The sequence below is a fragment of the Nicotiana sylvestris genome, chromosome 3 (assembly GCF_000393655.2).
Source record: "Nicotiana sylvestris chromosome 3, ASM39365v2, whole genome shotgun sequence".
NCBI lineage: Eukaryota > Viridiplantae > Streptophyta > Magnoliopsida > Solanales > Solanaceae > Nicotiana > Nicotiana sylvestris.
In genome coordinates this window covers 178,478,605-178,504,035 of record NC_091059.1, presented here as the reverse complement: position 1 = coordinate 178,504,035, position 25,431 = coordinate 178,478,605, and the positions used below count along the sequence as shown (strand labels likewise).

Here is a 25,431-nt window from a genome sequence, read left to right as displayed (position 1 = left end):
CAAATTTGAATGGGATAGACAAGAGATTGTGGTACACGGGGATGACGGTACACATGCCATTAGCGATGCCATTGTGCCCTTCATAGAAACCGACGATGACAAGGGCCCATGGGTTTATCAGGTTTTTGACGCAGTCTCAGTAGACAAAATTCCTGAGGGTGGGGGCCTTCCACTTCCCAGAATCACAGCTGCAGCCTTCATGATAGCCTCAGAGATGTTGAACTACGGGTTTGTACCGGGAAAAGGTCTGGGGATTGATCTGTAGGGAATGGTCCAGCCAGTTTCTTTGCCCAAGAACCTAGATACTTTTGGGTTGGGATTCAAGCCTACCGCAACGGATGTAAAGCGAGCCCGCAAGTTGAAGAAAAGAGTCTGGGTCCTTCCTAAGCCAATCCCACGCCTATCCAGATCATTTGTCAAAGCAGGGTTTAGAAAGTTGCCGGTCCCGGAAGTTCTCGGACCCCTGATCGGTCCATATGGAGATTTGAATGAGGGCTTTGAAAGAATGTTCGCAGATATCAACATGATAGAAGCTGGAGAGGGTTCCAGTAAGGAAGACATACAATTTGTGGGGCCTAGGGCCAATGTCAACAATTGGACAGCTACTCCTCTTCCTACTTGGAGGGAGTCCTGGTAGTTGGCTCTGATTTTCCTTCTTGTTTTCTGAATTATTCCAGGGTTGTAATCCAGATTCCTTTTTATTTTTATTGCTCAACAAAGTGTGAAACCTTGTTATCCCATAGTTCAATAAAATGAAAAGTTTCTTCTTCATTCCTTATTTTATTTTTAATTGTTGTTTCTTTCTTTTCTTTTTCTGAACAGTTCTTTTCACACAGGTCTTAACGACATGACATGCACAACGGATCTTCAACCTAGTCTAAAAGATCAATTTTATTCCGAACTAACTATACAAGAGGTCGATTAGGATAATGAATCGGAATACGATGAGGATGAAGCCTTCAAAGAAATAAACAGAGAGCTAATCCAGTTTGAAGAAAAAACCAGGCCCAACTTAAATGACACAGAAGCCATAAATTTAGGGGATGCAGTCGATATCAGGGAAACTAAAATAAGCATCCACATTACACCAAATATCAGGGAAGAATTAATCAAAACACTTATTGAGTTCAAAGATGTTTTTGCATGGTCGTATGACAACATGCCGGGGTTAAGCACGGATTTAGTGGTTCATAAATTTCCCACTGACCCGGCATGCCCTCCCGTCAAGCAGAAATTGAGGAAGTTCAAAACAGACATGAGTGTGAAGATTAAAGAAGAAGTAACCAAACAGCTACAAGCAAAGGTTATTCGGGTCACTCGATATCCACATTGGTTGGCTAATGTGGTGCCGGTGCCGAAGAAAGATGGGAAGATCAGGGTGTGTGTCGATTACCGCAATCTGAACATGGCAAGCCCAAAGGACAACTTTCCTTTACCCAACATCCATATCTTGATCGACAATTGTGCCGGACGTGAGATCGGATCTTTTGTAGATTGCTATACTGGGTATCATCAGATTCTGATGGATGAAGAAGATGTGGAAAAGACGGCATTCATTACGCCGTGGGGAACTTATTGCTACCGGGTAATTCCATTTGGTTTGAAAAATGCTGGGGCAATGTACATGAGAGCGATGACCACTGTGTTTCATGACATGATCCACAAAGAAATTAAGGTGTACATGGACGATGTGATCATAAAATCCAAGCATCAGGAAAACCACGTAGCAGACTTAAGGAAGTTTTTCCAAAGGCTTCGAAGGTACGATATTAAGCTCAACCCGACCAAATGTGCATTTGGAGTTTCATCTGGAAAGCTGTTGGGATTCATTGTCAGTCGGTGAGGTATTGAACTGGACCCGTCAAAGATCAAATCTGTCCAAGATTTGCCACCGCCGAAGAACAAGACAAAAGTAATGAGTCTGTTGGGAAGGTTAAATTATATCAGCAGATTTATTGCTCAACTCACAGCAACATGTGAACCCATCTTTTGGTTACTGAAGAAAGATGCTGCGATAGAATGGACGGCGAAATGTCAGGAGGCATTTGACCAGATCAAAGGATATTTATCAAATCCACCTGTGTTGGTTCCACCTGAGCCGGGGAGACCGTTAATTCTTTATCTAACGGTCCTAGAGAATTCGTTTGGCTGCGTGTTGGGGCAACACGACATTACAGGAAGGAAGGAGCAAGCCATCTATTATCTCAGCAAGAAGTTTACAGTATATGAGGTTAAGTACACTCAACTCGAGAAGACATGTTGCGCCCTAACTTGGGTGGCCCAGAAATTGAAACATTATTTGTCCTCATATACTACTTATCTCATTTCACGCTTGGATCCACTAAAGTATATTTTCCAGAAGCCTATGCCCACAGGGAGGTTAGCAAAATGGCAAATATTACTCACAGAGTTTGACATCATCTATGTGACGAGGACGACCATGAAAGCCCAAGCACTGGCCGATCACTTGGCTGAGAATCCTGTTGATGAAGAATACGAGCCGTTGAGGACGTATTTTCCTGAAGAGGAAGTAATGCATATAGATGAGTTGGAATTACCTGAGGAACCAGGTTGGAAGCTTTTCTTTAATGGAGCCGCAAATGCGAAGGGAGTTGGAATAAGAGCGGTACTTATTTCTGAAATAGGACGTCATTATCCTATTACAGCTCAGCTGCGTTTCTATTGTACCAACAACATGACTGAGTATGAGGCATGCATTTTGGGTCTGCGACTAGCTGCAGACATGGATGTCCAGGACGTTTTGTTCTTGGGAGACTCGGACCTCCTGGTGCATCAGATTCAGGGTGAATGGGAAACACGAGATTTGAAGCTCATACCATATCGACAATGTTTGCACGATCTGAGCAAGCGATTTCGATCAGTGGAGTTCAGACACATCCCAAGAGTTCACAATGAGGTTGCCAATGCATTGGCCACTTTAGCATCAATGTTGCATCACCCAGACAAAATTCATGTTGACCCGTTGCACATCCAGGTTCGTGATCAGCATGCCTATTGCAACATGATAGAGGAAGAAGTGGATGGCGAGCCATGGTTTTATGACGTGAAGGAGTACCTTAGGATGGGGAATACCCGGAGCAGGCCACCGGAGATCAAAAAAGAGCCATTCAGTGATTGTCAAGTGGTTTCTTCCTCAGTGGAGGAGTGTTGTACAAAAGAACCCCAGATTTGGGATTGCTGAGATGTATAGATGCCAGTCAAGCCACGACAGTTATGACAGAGGTACATGCTGGAGTTTGTGGGCCACATATGAGCGGATATGTATTGGCGAAGAAGATTCTTTGAGCAGGGTATTATTGGCTCACTATGGAGCGTGATTGTATCAATTTCGTGCGGAAATGCCATCAATGTCAGATACACGGAGATTTGATTCATTCTCCGCCGACAGAATTGCATACAATGTCAGCGCCATGGCCATTTGTTGCATGGGGCATGGATGTCATTGGACCTATTGAGCCGGCAGCTACCAACGGTCATAGGTTCATTCTGGTGTCCATCAACTATTTTACTAAGTGGGTTGAAGCTAAAACTTTCAAGTCGGTAACCAAGAAGGCAGTGGTGGATTTTGTTCACTCCCATATCATCTGTAGATTTGGGGTCCCAAAAGTGATCATCACAGATAATGGTGCTAATCTTAACATCAATTTGATGAAAGAGGTATGTAAATAGTTTGAGATTATACACCGTAATTCCACACCATATCGTCCCAAGGCGAATGGAGCAGTTGAAGCAGCCAACAAGAACATCAAAAAGATACTGAGGAAGATGGTAGAAGGATCCAGACAATGGCATGAAAAATTACCATTTGCATTGTTGGGTTATCGCACCACTGTCCGGACTTCAGTAGGTGCAACCCCTTATTTGTTGGTATATGGAACTGAAGCAGTAATACCGGCGGAAGTTAAAATTCCATCCCTTCGGATTGTCGCTGAGGCTGAGATTGATGATGACGAGTGGGTCAAAACCCGTTTGGAGCAGTTGAACTTGATTGATGAAAAGAGATTGGCAGCTGTGTGTCATGGCCAGTTATATCAAAAGAGAATGGCGAGAGCCTACAACAAAAAGGTGCGCCCCAGAAAATTTGAGGTGGGACAGTAGGTGTTGAAACGAATCCTGCCACATCAGGCTGAAGCAAAAGGCAAGTTCGCCCCGAATTGGCAAGGGCCGTTCATTATAACCCGAGTGTTGTCCAATGGCGCTTTATGTTTAACAGATATCGACGGGAATTGCGTCGACATGGCTATCAATCCTGACGCAGTTAAGATATATTATGTATGATTTCTTTTGATTGTAATTGTTGTTTGTGGTTGACATTTATCGGAGAATGAAACGACGGAGGCAATTCTTTTTTCTATCCAAACACTTTAACATTTGCTTCCCCTTTTGAGCCTTATTTATTCTTTCATACCCCTCTTTTGGAATCAGTAATGAAAATGAAAAAAAGAGAAGAGAAAAAAATAATGATAATAAAGACAATAGAAAAGTCACAAGAAAAAAAACAAAGGAATTGAGAACTAAGTTTGACCTGATTCCTCAAGAAGGATACGTAGGCGCCTCACGGCTCGGTCATAATGTAACAAAAAAAAAAAGTAAAAATCCCCCAAGCAAGAAAAACTGGGGCAGAAGTTTGTGTTTGTAATTTTGGGAAGAAAGTTCGATTCCAAGAGTTGTAATGTTTTACCCATCAAAATGATTTTGAACCCTCTTGATACCCCTTTTCTTTAAGCCATACACAAAAAACCCATATTGATGTCCAAAAAAAACCTCCCGATCAGCCTTCGAGAAGTGCCAAGTCAAGCAAATGGAAGTCGGGAATATCACTCTGATCCCCAACAAAGAAGAAGATCATAAGCAGGAAATGAATTGATAGCCGAAAGAATCCCCAACAAAGAGAGTCATGTCGACAACACTCCAATCCCCAGCTGAAAAATAAAATAAAATGAGAGAGTCTCATCGGTGAAAACCTTCACAGGCACCATGAGGCGACGGGAGTTGAGAGAAATGAGAGAGTCTTATTAGTGAAAACCCCTCGAAGGGCACTATGAGGCGACAAGACAAGATTGGCGGGAAGGATCCGCGGTTGGCAAAGAGTTGAGTGTTTATTTATCCCCAGCAAGATGATGCCATCCGAAAGATTGATTGATACGAATAGACTGGGTTGATCAATCAGGAATGCATGACATGATAGTTGGGACCGATTATATCATTCAGATAAGTTCTTTTCTTTCTTTTTTCCCAGCATTTGTTCAGAAAGACTTCTTCTTTTTCTATTTTTTGAAATCATCACTTTTTCATTTCTTGGTTTAAAAGACTTTACCTCTCCTGCAGTTTGTTTTTGAAAAGAATTTTCAGAGCTTACTACCAGTGGCCAAAATGGTGCAAAGCAAGGTGCGAATCGGACAGGCCAAAGATAAGGCGACAAAGCGAAAAGAAGTTTGTCGCAAGACCAAATGACGAATGGGTCTAGATCCCAAGAGGACCAAATTTCCAGGGGAAGTCGGAGAAAAACAGAAAGAACAACAGTTAAAAAGTTAGGGATCAAATTCCAAGAGGATCCCTAACAGATTTGCGAGATACATGAACAACTCCGACAGATTCTCGACCAAGCTCCACAATGGTCGGACAACACAGAGCGGGGAAGGAAGAGAAACGAAAAATCATCCCTAGCAGGAATATCAGCCCCAGCAAACAGTATCATCCCCAGCAAGTTTTATAGCAAAGCAGGGAAAAGAAAAGGGAAAAACCATCCCCAGCAGAAGTGGCACGACCACTCGCCCCGTTTTAAACTAACAAATTTTTCTTTGATTTAAAGCAGGGAAAGGAAATATTATTGACCGCAGGAATACAGGGTCACAAAGAAGATTATCAAACTGGGGCAGAAAATTTTCTCTCATTACGAAAATTTTCTTAAAATCAGATAGTCATTTGGGAAAGAGAGAAGATAACACAAGTTTTTGAAGGAAGTAAAATCCCCAGCAGTATACGAGAAGGGAGATACAAGTTTTAAAAGAAAAGTAATCTTGGAAGAAGCAAGATAACCCAAAGTTGTAAAAGTAATGACCTTTGAATCAATATCATCCCCATCATTGTTAAAAGGAGGAAGATAATACCCCAGCAGTGTTATTCCCGGCAGGTTTCAGGGAAGTGAAAGCACCAGCTTTAAAGGAAATAGTCTTTGAAGAAGGAAAATGACATTTGATGAAATAAAATATCGGTGTTATCCCCAGCAGTTTTTCAGAAGAATAAAACACCAGTTTTGAAGGAAGCAGTTGTTGAAATCAGGAGCTCGCATGGAGAATGGAGGTGTTACATTTAAAAATTGGAGAAGTCAAGAGCCCGCCTGGAGAATGGAGGTGTTATTTTTCGAAGTTGCTGTTGAAGTCAGGAGCCCGCCTGGAGAATGGAGGCTGATTTATTTTTAAGTTGTTGTTGAAGTCAGGAGCCCGCCTGGGGAATGGAGGCTGAATTATTTTTAAAAAGTTGGAGAAGTCAGGAGCCCGCCTGGAGAATGGAGGCCGAATTATTTTCAAAGTTGTTGAAGTCAGGAGCCCCCCTGGAGAATGGAGGCTGATTTATTTTCAAAGTCGCTGTTGAAGTCAGAAGCCCGCCTGGAGAATGGAGGCTGAATTATTTTTAGGTTGTTGTTGAAGTCAGGAGCCCGCCTGGAGAATGGAGGCTGACATTTTTAAGAAGTTATTGATGTCAAGAGCCCGCCTGGAGAATGGAGACTGAATTATTTTTAAAAAGTTGGAGAAGTCAGGAGCCCGCCTGGAGAATGGAGGCCGAATTATTTTCAAAGTTGTTGAAGTCAGGAGCCCGCCTGGAGAATGGAGGCCGAATTATTTTCAAAGTTGTTGAAGTCAGGAGTCCGCCTGGAGAATGGAGGCTGATTTATTTTCAAAGTCGCTGTTGAAGTCAGGAGCCCGCCTGGAGAATGGAGGCTGAATTATTTTTAGGTTGTTGTTGAAGTCAGGAGCCCACCTGGAGAATTGAGGCTGACATTTTTAAGAAGTTGTTGAAGTCAGGAGTCCGCCTGGAGAATGGAGGCTGAATTATTTTTAAAAAAAGTTGGAGAAGTCAGGAGCCCGCCTGGAGAATGGAGGCCGAATTATTTTCAAAGTTGTTGAAGTCAGGATCCCGCCTGGAGAATGGAGGTCGAATTATTTTCAAAGTTGTTGAAGTCAGGAGCCCGCCTGGAGAATGGAGGCTGAATTATTTTGAGAAAGTTGTTGAAGTCAGGAGCCCGCCTGGAGAATGGAGGCTGAATTATTTTTAGGTTGTTGTTGAAGTCAGGAGTCCGTCTAGAGAATGGAGGCTGACATTTTTAAGAAGTTGTTGAAGTCAGGAGCCCGCCTGGAGAATGGAGGCCGAATTATTTTCAAAGTTGTTGAAGTCAGGAGCCCGCCTGGAGAATGAAGGCCGAATTATTTTCAAAGTTGTTGAAGTCAGGAGCCCGCCTGGAGAATGAAGGCTGAATTATTTTGAGAAAGTTGTTGAAGTCAGGAGCCCGCCTGGAGAATGGAGGCTGAATTATTTTTAGGTTGTTGTTGAAGTCAGGAGCCCGCCTGGAGAATGGAGGCTGACATTTTTAAGAAATTGTTGAAGTCAGAAGCCCGCCTGGAGAATGGAGGCTGAATTATTTTTAAAAAAGTTGGAGAAGTCAGGAGCCCGCCTGGAGAATGGAGGTCGAATTATTTTCAAAGTTGTTGAAGTTAGGAGCCCGCCTGGAGAATGGAGGCCGAATTATTTTCAAAGTTGTTGAAGTTAGGAGCCCTCCTGGAGAATGGAGGTTGAATTATTTTGAGAAAGTTGTTGAAGTCAGGAGCCCGCCTGTAAAACAGAGGTTGTTTATTTTAAGTTGGAGAAGTCAGGAGCCCGCCTGTAGAACGGAGGTTGTTATATTCTAAGTCAGAGAAGTCAGGAGCCCGCCTGTAGAACGGAGGTTGTTAAATTTTAAGTTGGAGTCAGGAGCCCGCCTGTAGAACGGAGGTTGTTATATTTAAAAGAAGTCAGGAGCCCGCCTGGAGAATGGAGGCTGAATTATTTTCAAGAAGCTGTTGAGGTAAGGAGCCCGCCTGTAGAATGGAGGTTGTGTCATCTTTCAAAAGTCAAGTTGGAGTCAGGAGCTCGCCTGCAAAACAGAGGAATACATTTCAAGATCAAACAGAAGTCAGTAATGAGGAGGGTTACAACAAAAATCCCCAGCATAACAAGCTTTAATGTAGGAAGCAGTTTCCCCAGCAGACAGAGCGGAATAATAAAACTTGTGTTCAAAAAAGCAAAAGGCCAGTGTCATCCCCAGCAGTTTTCGAAATAAAGGTACTAGAGGAAACACAAGCCGACAAGAAAGCAAAGCAACCAGAGCGCATGGAAGATAAATAAGATTTTGTAATTCCTAGTTTAGTCTAGCCTCTAGTTTTCTTTTGAGCACAATGTAACAAGGAGATTGGTAAGCAGTAGTAACAATATGCGACAGCAGTAACAACAAAAAGCAGTCCCATGGTAGTCCCAGCTGCCAAAAATTTCCCGAACTACATTAACTTGATTCCCTTCTAGCCAGGGATATGTATGAAACCTTTGAAGCAAAGGTTCGGTTAAATCTTTTTCAAAAAATGCTTCACACGGAGTACTCGGATGGGCAAAAAATCGCTCACTTTATCTTTGCACGAAAACCCTTCGTGTCTTCGGGCAAAGAGGGGCAGTTGTAAGCACGTGATTTTTGCCCTATGAGAGAATTACTCCCAAAAAATTCAAAATAAAACAATTTTCCTTTGTGTGCAATTTTGAGAATTTTCGTGGTATTTTCAATAATTATTTGTATTTGTCCATGCATGTTTATTAGTTAAATTAATAAAAAATACAAAAATACATCGCATTTGCATTTAGGATTTAAGTTTACGATTAGAAGTAATTAAGTTTGTTTTACAAGAATGAAAATTGCAAAAATATGCATCGTTTGCATTTTTAGCATTCAATGTCAAATTGTGCAATTTTGTTTTAATTGGTGTTTAATTATGTATGATAATTGTTGCTAGGAATTAATTAGTATTTTTGATAAGTTAATTTAGTTTATAACTTAATTTAGAATTTTAGTTTTATTAACTAGAAAGTAAAAGAAAAGAGAGTACAAAATATAAAGAAAATCGGAATTTGGCCTCTTCTTCAATTTTGAACCTAGGCCCAAAACACCTCTACCCAACCCAAAACCCTTGACCCAAGCCCAACCACCCCCATCTGACCACACGACCCCCCTCACTCTTTCTCTCATTTTTGTTTCATTTGTTACTCAAAAAACCCTAAAGACCCCTTCTCTTTCTCCTAGCCGCCGGACCCATGCACCCCCCTCTCTTCATCTTCTTCGTTCACCCCTCCAAACCCCACAGCCCCCCTCCTCCGCTCACCACTGTCCAACACCCCCTCCCCGTCTGCCATTGAAACCCAATGTCCAGTTTCACCCAAGTCGACCCCCCGTCCGCCATTAACGAGCAGCAGTGCTGCTGCGTTCCTCGTCGTCGACCAACCTAGCTCACGACCAAACCACCATCGCTGCTTCTTCTTCTTCTTCTCCATGGTAGCTACTACCCCGTCATCCATCTTCCTTCAACCAACGAACAACCCAAACGACTGGTTACTTCTTCGTCGTCTCCCTCAGCTCAACCATGAACGACCACCATCAGCTCCATGTCCAGCAGCCATTGCTGCTGCTTCATCTCCTCATCCCAAGCGACCACACATAGCTGCTGCTGCTTCATCTCCTCTCTTGTCAAACAACTGCTCAACACACACACACACAGCCCCACTGCTGCTGCTTCCACGACCACACGCATACACACGAATAGAGCAGCAACAAGAGGTCATTGAAACAAAGTGAGAGATAGACGGAGGAAGCGAAGCAGTCCGGTTAAAGTCCGGCGCAGTTCTGTCAAGGTCTCGTTTGGTTTTGTTTGAGTCCGTCGTTGTTCGTCGTGCAGTGAGGTCCAGTCTGAATTCGTCGAGGTTAAAAGAGAAGGTGGGTTTTCGTTGAGTCGAGATCCGGTACGCCGAGGTTGCTATCCGAGTTTTCTGTTTCCGTTCGAGTTCGTCGTTGTTCATTTTCGGTTAGTTGGTTTAAGTTTCATTTTTGTCCATACTTTGTTTGATATTCTCGGTTTTGAAATCATTATATGTTTGATTCTTTTCTTGTTCGTTGTTTATCATTTCTTGATTATTTCTTCAGTTTGTTTTATGTTCTTGTTTAGTTTTAATATAGAAGTGTTTAGTTTAATCATGTTGTTAGATTTAATTTAAAGTTCAATTGATTATTGAGTTTAGTGATTTGAATCTACTTGTTGGTTATGTTCAATTTGTTACTGTTATTGAATCTGAAAGTATGTTTGTTGTTAAAAATATTGTTCAGTCAAAAATATTGAGTTTCTAGCCTAAATTTGTTGATGAAATTTGATTAGGAATTGGTTATAGCTGCTGTATTTTGGTTAGATTGATTAGGTGAATTGGTTATAGCTGATGAGGGTAGAATGGTAAATTGCAGTATTTTCAGGGGTAAAATGGTAAATTGTAGTATTTTCAAGGGCATTTTCGGGATTTTAAATGAGTCTTAAATGATTAATTTGAGTGCTCCGTCCATAATATTAAATTAATACATTTTTTAATACGTAGTGGGAGACAAGACATAATAGTGGGAATTAATATATTTGTTTAATATAGTGGGGGACAAAGCATGCGGTAGTGGGGAATAATGGAATTAAATAAAGAAAAGATATGTGTTAGTGGGAACTAATATATTTATTTAATATAGTGGGGGACAAAACATTAAGTAGTGGGAAGTTAAAGGAGATGGGTAGAAGATGGTGGGATTTAATTAAAATGCTGGAAGATTTGGCTATAAAGAGGAAGAGTTGGACACAAATAAAAGGAGGAGGAGGTTTTCTGAATATTAAGGAAGAATTTCAAAATATTGAAGAGGATTCGAATTTGAAGAGAGTTTAAAAGAAAGAATTTTCTGAACATTAAGAGAGAATTAAGGATAAACATTAACTAGTCTTTCAATCTAAAAAAAATGTTCACTTTGTTTTTGCCCGTTGATTATTATTGGTGTTTCTGGATTTTCATGTGATTTGTTCCTTGAGTTTGGTTGGTTATTTTCTACTACTTCACTGGTTATTGCTGGATTTTTATTTTGATTTTAAAATCTGTCATTGGTTTCTCGTTCCTGGTTGTTACTGGTTGCGGGGGTGTTGTTGTTGTTATATGCTACTGCATTTCTGCTGATCTTCCTCTTCTTTTACTTCCAATACCAGGTACATGGCTGTAACCCTGTCGATATTGTAAGCTGAAATGTGAAAGCATGAATACATATGAAGAATGGAGCTTTGAAGTTTTAATTTAGTTTTTTTTTCTTTATTTCTTTTACTGATTGTATTTCAGCTATTTTATGTATTATTATTCTGTAAATTTCTGTCGCTTTGCATAACTAGGCATCTTGTAGTAATGTATTAAATAATACTCTGCTTTAGTTTGATTATTAGGGAGTATATATTTAAGCATGCTCATTACTGTCAAACTGTTTAATAATTGGAATAAGAGGAAAATAACATAAGTTGGTCTTTAGTGAATCGGCTTGGCAAAACTGATTAGTTCACCAGCTATGAAGGTTTTAATATTGTCAACAGTAGGTTAATCGTGAACATGTAGCCAAATTTAGTTAAAGCATGAATTTAAATTAATTTCGTGAATTAGGCATTATGACACGATTTGAGTTCTAACAAGACGAGTTAACGTTTAAATTTAATAAACTTTCGAATAGGCATTAGTAATTAAGATTGATTCTAGTTTCAAATAGTTGTAAATAATTAATTCCAGCGGTTCAAGCCATCTAACAATACGAGTTTAATCTAGTTATAGGATAATTAGTTTCTTTTGAATATATTATTTGTCGATTCCGTATTTTATTTATAATTTCAATTTTAGTAATATTCCTTTCCGTTAACATTTGTCTTAATCTAGTATTTAATATGTTACGCCTTTTTTGCAAGCATGTAATTAATTAGATTTTTTTCACTTTTATTTTAGAGACGAATTTAATAGAAATGTAGTCATTTTAAGATATCCTAAAAATAAATAAGGCGAGCCTCGACATAAAAGGATACACAAGTTGCGGGGCCCTCAATAATTTATTTTAAAATACTTAGACTTAGGGATGGGCGGTTTAGCAAAATTTCACGGCCCTACCCAAAAATAATGATACGCTAGTCGCTTTAGGCGCGTATTTAATAGGGTTATCTTCTTAAACTTGGGTGCACATTTATGTGACCCAAATCCAAATCTCAACAGAGTTGAAATATGCCAACAACCACGGGTGCATTGATGTGACGTGGTTCGAGATGTATTTTCACGATGTTGCAATTCTCGATAAAAAAAATAAAATAATAAAAGCGGTAAAGAGTTTAAAATTCGCACATATGTTCGTAATTGTATAAAATCAGATAATCAAGCCGAATATGACAGTTGAGCGACCGTGCTAGAACCACAGAACTCGGGAATGCCTAACACCTTCTCCCGGGTTAACAGAATTCCCTATCCGGATTTCTGGTGCGCAGACTGTTAAACAGAGTCATTCTTTTCCTCGATTAGGCATACCATCTGTTATTTCCTCCCGAGGTCGTTTTGACTTTTGGCAGGTCACTTCACTTTCCTTTTTATACGGATAAATAGTTTCAAAGAATTCAGCATTATCTGATTCTATTATCGTATTAATGTGAATCTCAGGATTTTCTGATTTATGAACCAGAAAACGATATGCCTTGCTATTGGTTACATATCCAATAAACACACAATCAACCGTTTTTGGACCTATCTTAACCCTTTTAGGTTTAGGAACTTGTACCTTAGCTAAACACCCCCACACTTTGAAGTATTTCAAGCTAGGCTTCCTTCATTTCCACTTTTCATAAGGAATGGACTGTGTTTTACTATGAGGTACACGGTTGATTATCCGGTTAGCTGTAAGTATAGCTTCCCCCACAAGTTCTGTGGTAAGCCAGAACTTATTAGTAATGCATTCATCATCTCCTTCAACGTTCGATTCTTCCTCTCCACAATTCTATTAGATTGTGGAGAGTAAAGGGCAGTTGTTTGGTGAATAATGCCATTTTCCAAACAAATTTCTTCAAAAGGAGATTCATATTCGCCACCCCTATCACTTCTTATCATTTTGATCTTTTTGTTTAGTTGCGTTTCAACTTCACTCTTGTATTGCTTGAAAGCATCAATTGCCTCATCTTTACTATTAAGTAAATAAACATAGCAGTATCTCGTGCTATCGTCAATAAAAGTAATAAAATACTTTTTCCCACCGCGAGATGGTGTTGACTTCATGTCGCAAATATCTGTGTGAATTAAGTCTAAAGGACTTGAATTCCTTTCAACGGACTTATAAGGATGCTTAGCATACTTTGATTCCACACATATTTGACATTTGGAATTAATGCAATCAAATTTTGGCAATACTTCTAGATTTATCATCTTCCGCAATGTTTTGAAGTTTACGTGACCTAAACGCGAATGCCATAAAGTGTTTGACTCAAGTAAGTAAGAAGAAACATTCACTTTATTGATAGGAACTGCTATTACATTTAGCTTAAAAAGGCCCTCATTTAGGTAACCTTTTCCTACATATACATCGTTCTTACTTAGTACAACACTATTAGAAACAAAAATACATTTGAATCCATTCTTGACAAGAAGTGAGGTAGACACAAGATTCTTGCGAATTTCTGGAACATGGAGGACTTGGTTTAGAGTCATTATTTTTCCCGACGTCATCTTCAACGCAATTTTGCCAACTCCTTCAATTTTGGCTGTAGATGAATTTCCCATGAAGATTGTCTCGTCGGGTCCTGCGGGGGCATAAGAAGAAAATAACTCCGTGTTAGCACAAGCATGGCTGGTGGCTCCAGAATCTATCCACCATTCTTTTGGATTTCCTACCAAGTTGCATTCAGACAACATGTCACATAAGTCCTCCATTTCATCTTCAACCATGTTAGCTTGATTCTTTTTCTTCTTATCATTCTTTGGCGCACGACAATCCACGGCCTTATGCCCAGATTTTCCACAGTTGTGGCAATTACCCTTGAACTTTTTCTTGCTTGGGTAATTCTTTGGTCCAGAAGCCTTCTTCCTCTTCTTATTTTGTGGCGCCTCCTCAACAACGTTTGCCCCCATTATTGTCGAGTTTCCACGTGACTTCTTTTCAGTATTTTTGCTGTCTTCTTCTATCCCCAAACGAACAATCAAGTCTTCTAGTGTCATCTCCTTCCGCTTGTGTTTAAGATAGTTCTTAAAATCCTTCCACAACGGAGGTAACTTCTCAATGAAAGCAGCGACTTGAAAGGCCTCATTTATGACCATACCTTCAATAACAAATTCATAATTAATAATAAGATAAATCTTATTAATAAAATTATTGATTCGGGTCATACCTTCAGCAAGGAGGTCATGCACAATGACTTGTAATTCTTGGACTTGAGTTATGACGGACCTAGTGTCAATCATCTTGAAATCTAAAAACCTTGCAGCCACGAACTTCTTAAGTTCGGCATTCTCAGTCTTGTACTTCTTCTCAAGCGCATTCCATAACGCTTTTGAAGTTTCCATGACACTATAGACATTGTACAAGCCATCTTCCAAACAACTCAATATGTAGTTTTTGCACAAGAAATCAGAATGTTTCCATGCTTCAGTTACAATAAGTCGTTCATCATCCGGAGTATTTTCAGCCATGACCGGAGGATCCTCCTTGATGAAACATTGCAAACTCAACGTAGTAAGATAGAAGAGCATCTTCATTTGCCAGCGTTTGAAGTCAATACCGGAAAGCTTTTCGGATTTTTCTGCCGGTGCCATAGCATAAGCAGGAGTAGAACGGCTTGACGAGGCAGCAACACTCGTAACAGTAGCACCCGTTCCCGCAACACTTCCATTAGTTTGGTTTTCATTCGTCATATTTCTGTAAAGTTGAAAACAATACAGAACTTGTTAAATCAGTGAAGTTTTGATATCTTCAAACTGAATACCAAACCAAACAAACAACACGTAACAATGGTGAAGTTTTTATATACTTCAAATCCGTACTTTTATTATTCCGGCAAAGTTTTTATGTACTTTAAACCGGATGGAAACAATTATAGGAGTAGAAAGCAACAAGGCTTTAGTCTCCAACAGAGTATATAGAAAACAGTTTAATAATCAACACAGAAACGTTAGTAATTGTAAAATTTCTTAAGCTTGTGAGCGTTACTGTGTTAAAACAAAAATCAGAAAACAAAACTGTTAGAAGAATAAAGAAATCTAGAAAACAATAAAGAATCAGAAATATTCCGAGTCCACGATTTTCTTGTGCGTCCTTAAGGAATTTTAACCCCTCACACGTTGCCAAGGTAATGGATTAAATCCTCCCAGGATAAAACGGAATAAACCTTCCTGCAACAGTGGTAATACAAACTGTAGGATACCAACGAACTCAAAGAACAGAGCAAAATCACACTTACGAATTTGAGAGAGAGAAACTGCGAATTAGGATGCAGTGTATTCAGAAAGAAAGAAGTTCTGGAGTGTTTTTCGTGTGTAGAAAATGGAGCTTTGCCTCAGAATTTATAGGCAATTATCAGAAGAGGTGTCTAGAAAAAGTGCCTTTTCAGAAGAATACGCTGCCTGCCGCGGTTCTACCGCGACCGCGGCATAACCGCGGTCAAATAGGCTCTTTGAATCTACCTGTCGCGGTTCCACCGCGACCGCGGAAGAACCGCGGTCAAATAGGCTCTCTGAATCTTCAACAAGATTCTGGCGTATTTTCAGCAGTGACTTGGCATTTAATTAATTATTAAATAATTAAATAAATTTTGTCCAAAAAATAATCTTATCGATCATTTGACAAAGCCAAAGCCAAAGCCGAGCCGAGCGAGCGACGACGACAGCGCGAAAGTTCATTCTCTTCAACTCCTTTTAAGAGCTTTAAGAAGTGATTCTATATATAAGCACACAAATGTGGTTGTCCCTCACCAATGAGTGACAAAGTGCAAGACAAAAGTTCACTTCTTCAAATTTTTCATTTTTCCTCCATTTTATTTCCCTCCATTTCCAATTCACACTTCTTCTACTTTAAAGCCCAATGGCTTAAAGTCCAATAGGTATGTGCCGGTCGCAAATATTGAAAATTCTTTAAGTTTATTGCAGGAAGCATCCTGTTTTATTTATTCTAAGGGATTGGATGAGTTATCTTGATTGAAATTTTGGGGTTAAATATATTTTGTATATAGTTGAAGGTATTAATTAAAATCGATATTACTTTTACACCTAAATCTTAATATAACTTAACACATATAGAAGCAAAATAAGTTATTTAAGTTATAATTCCTATTTTAATTCAAGATTAAAGTTCTTTAGGTTTATTCCGTTCCACGGGCGAATCAAACTGAGATCATCTTTAAGTTTCAAGTTTTCTGGAACTTAAACTTTGCAAAATAAAACGAGGTATATGTATGGGTCAAAATCTAACCACACGTGGATTAGCACTAAAGAGAATGATAAGGGGTCGACTAAGCCGTGATCGTACCCCCAAAGGCGTAATAACGATTAGTATCTCGGCCACCATCGAAGTCGATCTATCAGAAAGCTTTTACGGTAAAATATAGTATATCGTAATACGAGAAGGGGACCGTCGAAACATGGTTACCCCTCGAGAGCGTTTCGGCTAAAGAAGCTCCTTCCAACACTACCCTTCATCGTTTCGACGAGGCCTCTCCACTACCGACGCGAGAAGATTCGCCCGTGGAACGGAATTATAACCTTAATCTTGTTTTGTATGTGCCGGTCGCAAATGCTGAAAATTCTTTAGGTTTATTACAGGAAAAAAATTATTTTGTGTTTCATACAAATTACACTAGTTGTATGAGTTATTTTTTTTAACCTAACTCATATAGAATGCGAAATAAGTTATTCAAGTTATAATTCCAATTTTAATTCAAGATTATAATCCTGAGATATTTTGATTTTGAACCAAACAAACCCTTGGAATTCACCAAAACGGGATACTAAAGTGTGGGAAAGAGAGGAGGTCATTTAAGTAAGGAGTTACATTTAGATGATCTCAGTTAGTAGTAGGTATCACCAATTACGGTCAAACACCTTAATAATGGATGTTTCATTTAATGATCCATCAAAATCATGTATCCGTAGCCTCATTCTATGAAAGCAACAAAACGTGTGTGTTGTTGGTCAACACAGCCTAACCCCGAGTCACTCTCCAATATCCATAATACGTTATTTAATTTTGAATGAATGTGGGAGCGTTTCTTTGCTTTGCTTGATACCGCTAGATTGTGAATGTGACGTCCATGTATGTACAATTAATTCACCAATTTTTTCAATCAATTTGAATCTTGTCCTTCTCTACTTCTTGTTGCATTTATAGCAGAGTCCCCCAAATCCAATTATAGTCAAACTTTGATTAACTCCTCCAATACCCTTAGATTTCCTGAGACCAAAATATAATCTTGAAAAGGAAATTCACTATTTCCTGTTTACTTGTCAGGTTTAAAAAAATAATAGTTTTGTTTACCCCAAAATCCGAGTAACAATTAAACTTATATTGCGGTTTTAAGGATATGTGATTTAGTCCAATACCAGTTGATAAACAAGGAATTAAATATATAAATTGAAGAATAAAATAGATCGAACCAGCGTGCAAGCCAAATTTCGACGTCGAACTATGACAGTCTGGAGGTGTGCTAGTAAGAACAACAAATTATAAGACAATTCTGATGAATAGTAAGCAAGAAAGTGATGAATGTATATTCTCTTGTCAATGAACAGTGCGCTACAAATGAATGAGCCCTTTATATAATAGAGGAGTCCTAAATAAGGTGCATTTCTAATTACAGTAAGGGAATCATATTGGATAGCTGTCTAACCTCCAAGGACCGAACTGTTCCAGAATTTACGTCGTGATCTTCGGGCATTGCGGGTATCTTGCTTTCTGTTACTAAATCACAACGGTATTATCTCGAAGTGGGCCTTCTTCCGACCTCGGCAAATAGTATCGACCTCAACCTCGGTATTGGAAAGGAACCTTGACCCCGAGTTCGGCGTCCTGGCCTCTCGACGTGGCATCACCTTTTCCATCGAAGAACGAAATCAGGTAGCCTCGATTTCCTTACAAGTTTCAAAACACTTGTCGTTTTAGAAAACACGAGAGATAATTTTATTAAATTGTTTAACCCTTAATCTACTAAATGTGGAGAAATAATTTGGTGAAAGTAAGTAGTAATAATAAATTTGAGATTAAAGAATAAACAAGAATAAATCAGTCAAATTATTCTTTTAATTAATTTAATTTCTTGACAGGAGTGATGTGTGCAAACGGAGAGAAAGGAGGGAGTTTAGTTTCTTTTTTCTCCTCCAGTCTTATGTTGCCAAGCAGAAAGTGCAAACAGAAATACAAAGTAAGCATAGAGGGATAGGGATAGGAGCTACAGCAAATCTTCTGAAAAAAGACAGCAACATGGATTGCCATACATTACACCAGAGTATACTGTATGTTGGGAACTTTTTTGTTACTATATAGAAAATTTAATACTACTAGTTTCGTGTCCCACAAGTATTGTAAGATTAAAAACCAGTGAGCCCAACATTCATTAATTTGAATAGAAGAAATCTTGTTTCTAAACAAACCCAGTCAAACACTAGTAGAGAGTCTAAGCATCAGAGACAAATTAAACAAGAACCTCATTTCCCCATGCCTTAAGAACATGTGGTATCAGGTCCACCTAGCTCGTTGCTGTTTTTTTTATTAACTTTAGTATTTGGTTGTCAAGGGACATGTTATAGTATAGGAAAAGGTAACAATGAAGTAAAATCAACAAGCCTAGAGTAGTTTTTGAAGGAAGAATAAAGGAACAAGTTTGAAGAAGGATCAAAACCAGTGACCTCACGATGGCTCTTAATTTCATGCACTCAAATCCATATGCTAGTTGGAAACTTTGAGGTCACTCGTTGAATCACACATAAATTAATGGTTAAAAATTGTCTACACGCTCAATATATATATGGTCTTATCATTAATGAAAACCCATCTTAGTAATAATAAATATAAGGAGAAAAAAGGTTCAATAGTTCTAATAGGTTGAAAGCTTAAATATGATGAAATGTGTATGCTAATCAGTATAAATAGTTGATGGAACAAAATTGGTCGTGATTAACTTGTATAACGAATAGCTAGTCAGGGAGAAAGGCTCCTTCATAAAATAAGTTGAAAGCATGTATCCTCACAAATTAGGAAATTCTTTTTCATCTGAAAATCCATTAAAAGAAGATTGTGCTCCAATTGACTTAAAATGGAACTGGCATACCTTATGGCTTATGTAATGCTCTAGAGAGCACCAGACCTATGTAAACTATTGCACCAGTTGGTTGGGAAAAACCTCCACTTAATTGGTTAAAAGTTAATACAGATGGTAGCAGTAACTCAGCTGACCAAACTGATGGTATTGTGAGAGGGATATACATGGAGATTTGATCATGGCTTTTGCCAAAAAGAACTCCATTCATGCACTAACTATCAAGCTGAGGTGCAAGCAGCCTTATTTGCAGTTAATTGGTGCAATCAACAAGCTCACAGTAACATCATTTTGGAAATGGACTCGTTGCTTGTTGTAAATATGCTAACTGACAGGAATGTTATTCCATGGGAATTAGCTCAATGGGTGGAGGAGATTAGACGGTACTACTGTCTTGTTTGATGAATGGAAAGATCTCCCTAAGAAAGCTAGAAGATGCTCCAGAATGGATCAAAATCAAATTTCTAATTTTAGAATTAGGAAAAAGCACAAGAATGAAACTTCCTGAAGTTATGTTTCTGCACATTGGTAATAGGGAGTTGTGCTCCCTCTTTTTTGGAAGCTTATCTGTTTATACCTAGTCGATCCGACCCTAGGATCAACTTATTTATTTGGTGATCAATATGGAAATGACCTTACATCATGTAATTTTTTGCTAACTCTACGGTTAGGAATACCTAACTTACTTGTTGTAGAAGGAGAGGTAATTGGTAAGGTTTTATGTCCCCGTCTTCATGTATTTCTTTTTATTTTAATATACAGGTTGTGGTTAGCCTAAACCCCGTGATGGTGAGATTTAAACAGAGAAAGGACTTCAAAATTCCACATAAGCATACATCTAAAAAGAACATTGTATCCTCTGTCAAACACACACCAGACTGTACATTATTCATGCATATGTACAAAGTAACATCACCCGAATTTATGTATAGGTCCAATTTCAACGTGGCGTGTTGAAAACTGTGTCTGGTTTTACTGGCTAATAAGCTCTAAAACAAGATGCCACTCAAGCATAGCAATCTCATGTTCTTTTCATCCTGGGTTCACTATTTTTCAGCACATCTTGATCAAACCCACAAATTATTTAGAGCGTATTAAAATTGAAAAATCATAAGCTAGAGTTGTACAATTTGAAACTAAAAATGTATTACCAATTACCATGCGTGCCAGGACTTTTAAGCCAATTCGGTTTCTTGTTCACTTATTAGGCTAGCGTATTTCAATTATGTATTGATGCGAAAGCTTGGCCAGTCCGGCAGTCCCAACTCCCAAATTGGTAGAAAATAAATACAACACCAGATCATATATTATTTTAGACCTTTTTTGTTTTGGAAGATCTAAAGGAGAATTTAAGTAACTATGCTATTAGGACATAAAACGAAGTATCTGAAGTCTAATTCTTGTTCTTCAATTAGAGCATTGTCACTAGTAAAAGGGATCTTCGGAGAGGCCAGGGAAGTTCAAGAACATTTCGTTTTCGCATTCTAGCATGGCTTCAACAAATGATGATGATGATGATGGTGATGTAACCTTTATAGACAATGTGGCTTCAAAATCCTCCATTGTTGGCGCATTGTTTTGTCGATATTCTTGAGCTGCCCCAGACACTAGCTTTTCTTCTATGTTCAATGTGTCTTCTTGAAAGGCATCATCAAGAAGATAGTCACACCAGTTGACATGATTTTTGGTTAAAGAATGAGATGCAGATGATGATGAGGACGACGACAAAGGCGAAGACAAAGAGCAATCAGTTATGGGGTTGGTATAGGAGAAGATCGCCTTTGGGGAATTGTTATTAGATGCCTCTGTTACAAATTGTATAGCTTGTAACTCAGAAAGTAGATCAACAGGAGGCTGATTGTTGCTACAATCGTAATTGTTGCTTAAGAAACAATCTTCTGAGGTTTCAGTTTTTTGTAGCCTAATTGTTGTCACACAATGGCTGTTGAAGTTTGGAAATCTTTCTAGAGGATGTTGTAGTTGTTCTGGTGTAGACATAAATGCACCCTTTAACTCTCTGTTAAGAGATACGAACCGAGTTCTGGCTTTTGGAAAGCCACCAATGTTTCCATAGTCAGTGAGAATTTGAGAAAAGGGCTTGTGAGTGACTGGATCAATCCCCATTGCAGACAGTTTCTTTTTCAACTTTGTGTTCCACAAGCTCTTCACTTCGTTGTCTGTTCTTCCAGGTATTTGTTGTGCTATTATAGACCACCTGGGAATATTTGCAACAAGTGTGAGAAATGGACAAAAGAAAGAAAATACCAAGGATCATACTATAGGTTTACTTGAACAAAAATTTGGACAGGCAAGGTAAAGGCAAGTATTCGTCGATGCACCTTGTACAATTTGGGTGAAAAGTACAAACACTTATATTCAATCATGTAACTGCTTATTTATAAAATCAGTTTCCGCACTTAATGCTTATAAGCTACTTTTAATCTGTTAGGCTACGCGAGCTTCAAGTATCAGCAGCTTGTAGGCTATGTTGCTCGGACTCTCCGAAAATATCGTTGGGTGCGGCAGCGTTTTGGAAAATCCGCGCAACATAACTGGTAGGAACCATGGCTTAATTTGTCCAAATGTAGTTACACGTTATAAATCAATCGATTCAATTTAGTACGGTGAGAGCAAATCCAAGAGTTTGATCGAAAGACCAGGAACTATTATATTTCTTTAGGATTGACACACACCTGCTTCCTATAGTGGCATGAAGCTTAATGATCAGTTCCTCTTCTTGGGGTGTGAAGCTGTCCTCCTTAAGATCAGTCTTCAGACGATTACTCCACCTATTCTTCTGACCCCTCCCACATTTCCCAGTTCCTGTTCAAAATTGCACTCATACACACAAATCTTGAAATTTAGCAGCTGACCAATTGTTAAGGAAATGAACCTTAAGCCTAATTAAACTCCAGAAGTTAACTCATGAAATGAGAGTTGCTCAAGATCAAATGAAGAGACAACATCATATTCCCTCAACCAATTTTGGACAATCTAACATGTTCCGCACACCTAGTCAAGATAACTGGAGTGTGGATAACATAATATGCGGTCCAACATTGGGAAAAGAGGTGGACCTAGGATTTTAACGCAACGGGGACACAATATTCTATTCAATAAATGCCCCCTACGGACTTTTAGCGTTCAAGGTGCCAAGTGATGTAAATTAACCATTTTCAAGGTACATACATACATACATACATACATACATACATACATATATATACATACATACATACATACATACATACATACATACATATATATACATACATATATATATATATATATATATATATACATACACACACATATATATATACAAGATTTCTGCAGAAGTTTACGGGGTTCGATGACCCTTCAACATAACACATAGGTCCGCCCCTAACGAGTACATGGATGAGTTTGACTCTGTTAATATATTTAAAATATTGATTTGTGCGTAACTTAATGATGTCAAGATTTTCAAGACATATAAAGAGACAACTCATTCACTTAGTCTTAACTAATTTGGGATAATCTAACACAAATAAACTTAATTATGGATTTAATGTATTAATAGAAAAATGAAATAAAACAAGGAGAGATAGTTAGTTACCTGATTTCTTGGACATGGCCGTCCAATTACCAATTCCATGTTTGGAGACAAATGTAGATGTATTTGCATCCTCTTCCGTCCAATTACATCTTCTATTATGCATCTTATCACTGCAACAAGGAGGCCTTCCCATCTATAAAACTTCTGTTCTAGCACAGATAAAAAGGGGACAGATGAAGGTAACAAACAAATGAAAGAATTCAGTGTTGAAGAGACAATAATAAAAATCCCCAATTTTTGAACCTTCTTATGGATTTATAAATGTAACCCTAAAAGGGAGGCAAGAAAAGCATGGTATCACTTTCCATTTAACTATTTAACATGATGGAATGTATTTTCTGTCGAACAGTTTTTAGATGAACTATTAAAGAAGTAAGAAAGAGGTAAATACTTTTTAAGTTACAAAGAGCGTTTCAAATAGGTTCGAATTGGGTGAATTAATTTGGTTAAACATAGAATTATTATTTTGCAAATAAACTACTATATTCTACAAAGCAAGTGGTACTTCATGATCACAAGAAAGTAAATAGATTTCAGCTTTAGTTTCAAAGATCACAAGTTTGAGAACTATTATAAACAAATGCTGTATTCAACTAACTGAAGAAAAGACAATATGAAAATGGCCATTTGAATTCTGCTTAAGAAACCACAGCATTGGCATGATAAAAAGCTATACTCTTCATTTTGGAAATTTGTTTGACATTCACTACCTAGAAGTAAAAGGAAAAAAAAAACATAAAACAGAATAAACTAGCTTTAGGCCTTATTTATATGCATTTAATGGATATCTGAACCTTAATAATAGTTTCGAAGAACTTAAGTAAGTTGAAAGAAGGGCTGGAAGTTGGCTCAGTATAGGTCGTGTGTCTCGCTTTCTAGCACTCGCATGTAGGGGTGTACATAGATCGGGTTGGTTCGGATTTACAATTATCAAACCAAACCAATTATATCGGGTTATTAAATCTAAAGATCAAACCAAACCAATAAAATTCGGGTTTTCACTCTCGGATTTTCGGGTTATTCGGGGTTTTTCGAGGTTTTTTTCCGGTAAAATCTTCGTAGAACAAAACATATAAATTGTACTCAAAATATTTCTTTAATCCTAGAAGGATACAACTATATAAAGTATTTTCCAAGAAGATAATACAAAATATGAGATGTGTCATGGCATTATCCAAAAAATTTCAACAATAAAGACAATAAAATTATGTAATATAAATATTGCTAATTAAAAAGCTATAATAAAAATAAATATAATCTAAAAAGTACTAAGTCATGCTAAAATAAGTAGATTAATAAGGGAGTATTATTACATGATTAAACGCTAAAGAAAAAATAAAAATAGATTATGCATTTTTATCTAAATTATTCCAAAACAAAAAATTATTCAATACATTCCCGTTCGTAGTATTGAATTGAATGTCTTTTATTAGCATTAGTATTGATTTGATTTTTGGTTTGGGCTTTTGTTAGCATTACTTAATTTACTAATGTTAATGACTATAAAACTTATTGGAACATTCAAAAGTTCTAAGTCCAATCTTGAAATAATACCTTAAAAGATAAAATTATGAATTTTTTTAAAAAATATTTATAAATTACGTCACAATAAGTATATTTATATATTAAATATATCTAAAATTTCTATATATGTAATATCGGGTTGGTTTGGTTTCGGCTTGACTTTCTTTAGTTAAAACCAAATCAAACCAAATCATAGTCAGATTTTTTTTTTTCGGTTTGACTCGGATTATCGGGTTGGTGCGGTTTGTCGGTTTCCTTTGTACACCCCTACTCCCATGCATCTGTTTTTTTTTTAATTTAATTTTTTATCCGGTGTCCAGTACCTACATTGAAACCCGACTAATCCCTAGTACCTACATTGAGACCCGACTAATCCCTAGTACCTACCTTGGGACCAGACCAATCCCTGTCAGAAATTTTTCCATTCCATACATCTGGTTAATATATGCATCAATTTCGACATAGGCCATAACCGTGAATATATAATAGCACAGGGCTAGACAAATATAACTAATTAATTTCATTCAGGGTTAAGTAATATTTAAGATTTTAGGAAGGGATGAAGCCCCAAACTTGATTTTCGAGATTTTTCACCTTTACTTGAATTCAAAAATATATATGGTGGTTATTAGATGATATTTCAAAATTTCAACTAATCTTTGATATATTTTGTATATAGTTAAGTTTTTCTGTTTGATGTACACAATCCATCAAATAAAATACTTAAGTACTTATCAAAAACATTACCCAAAAATTTGTTAAGAGTGTTGAAAGGAATAACAAAACAAAAAAAGGAAAACAAAATGGGAGGGTTATACGTGGTTTCTAGACAAATGAACTAATTTGATCCTGAAATAAAGAAATAATTGAAGAAATATACAATAATTAGCCTCA

The 25,431-nt window shown here is 37.9% G+C and overlaps 1 protein-coding gene and 1 long non-coding RNA gene across 2 annotated transcripts; both read right to left on the bottom strand.

Moving 5' to 3' along the window:
* Window positions 1–17,848: 17,848 nt before the first annotated feature.
* Window positions 17,849–19,990, bottom strand: LOC104246370 (uncharacterized). Its single transcript, XR_715947.2, has 2 exons — window positions 19,428–19,990; window positions 17,849–18,231 (listed from the first exon to the last, which is right to left on the bottom strand). It is a non-coding gene; the product is annotated as an uncharacterized lncRNA (long non-coding RNA).
* A 709-nt stretch (window positions 19,991–20,699) lies between these two features.
* On the bottom strand, window positions 20,700–23,747 carry LOC104246371 (transcription factor MYB35-like). The gene is made up of 3 exons (XM_009802177.2): window positions 23,014–23,747; window positions 22,109–22,238; window positions 20,700–21,630 (listed from the first exon to the last, which is right to left on the bottom strand). The coding sequence occupies exons 1-3, from the start codon at window positions 23,144–23,146 to the stop codon at window positions 20,841–20,843; spliced, it is 1,053 nt and encodes a 350-aa protein (XP_009800479.1). The 5' UTR covers window positions 23,147–23,747; the 3' UTR covers window positions 20,700–20,840.
* Between the last annotated feature and the right edge of the window lie 1,684 nt (window positions 23,748–25,431).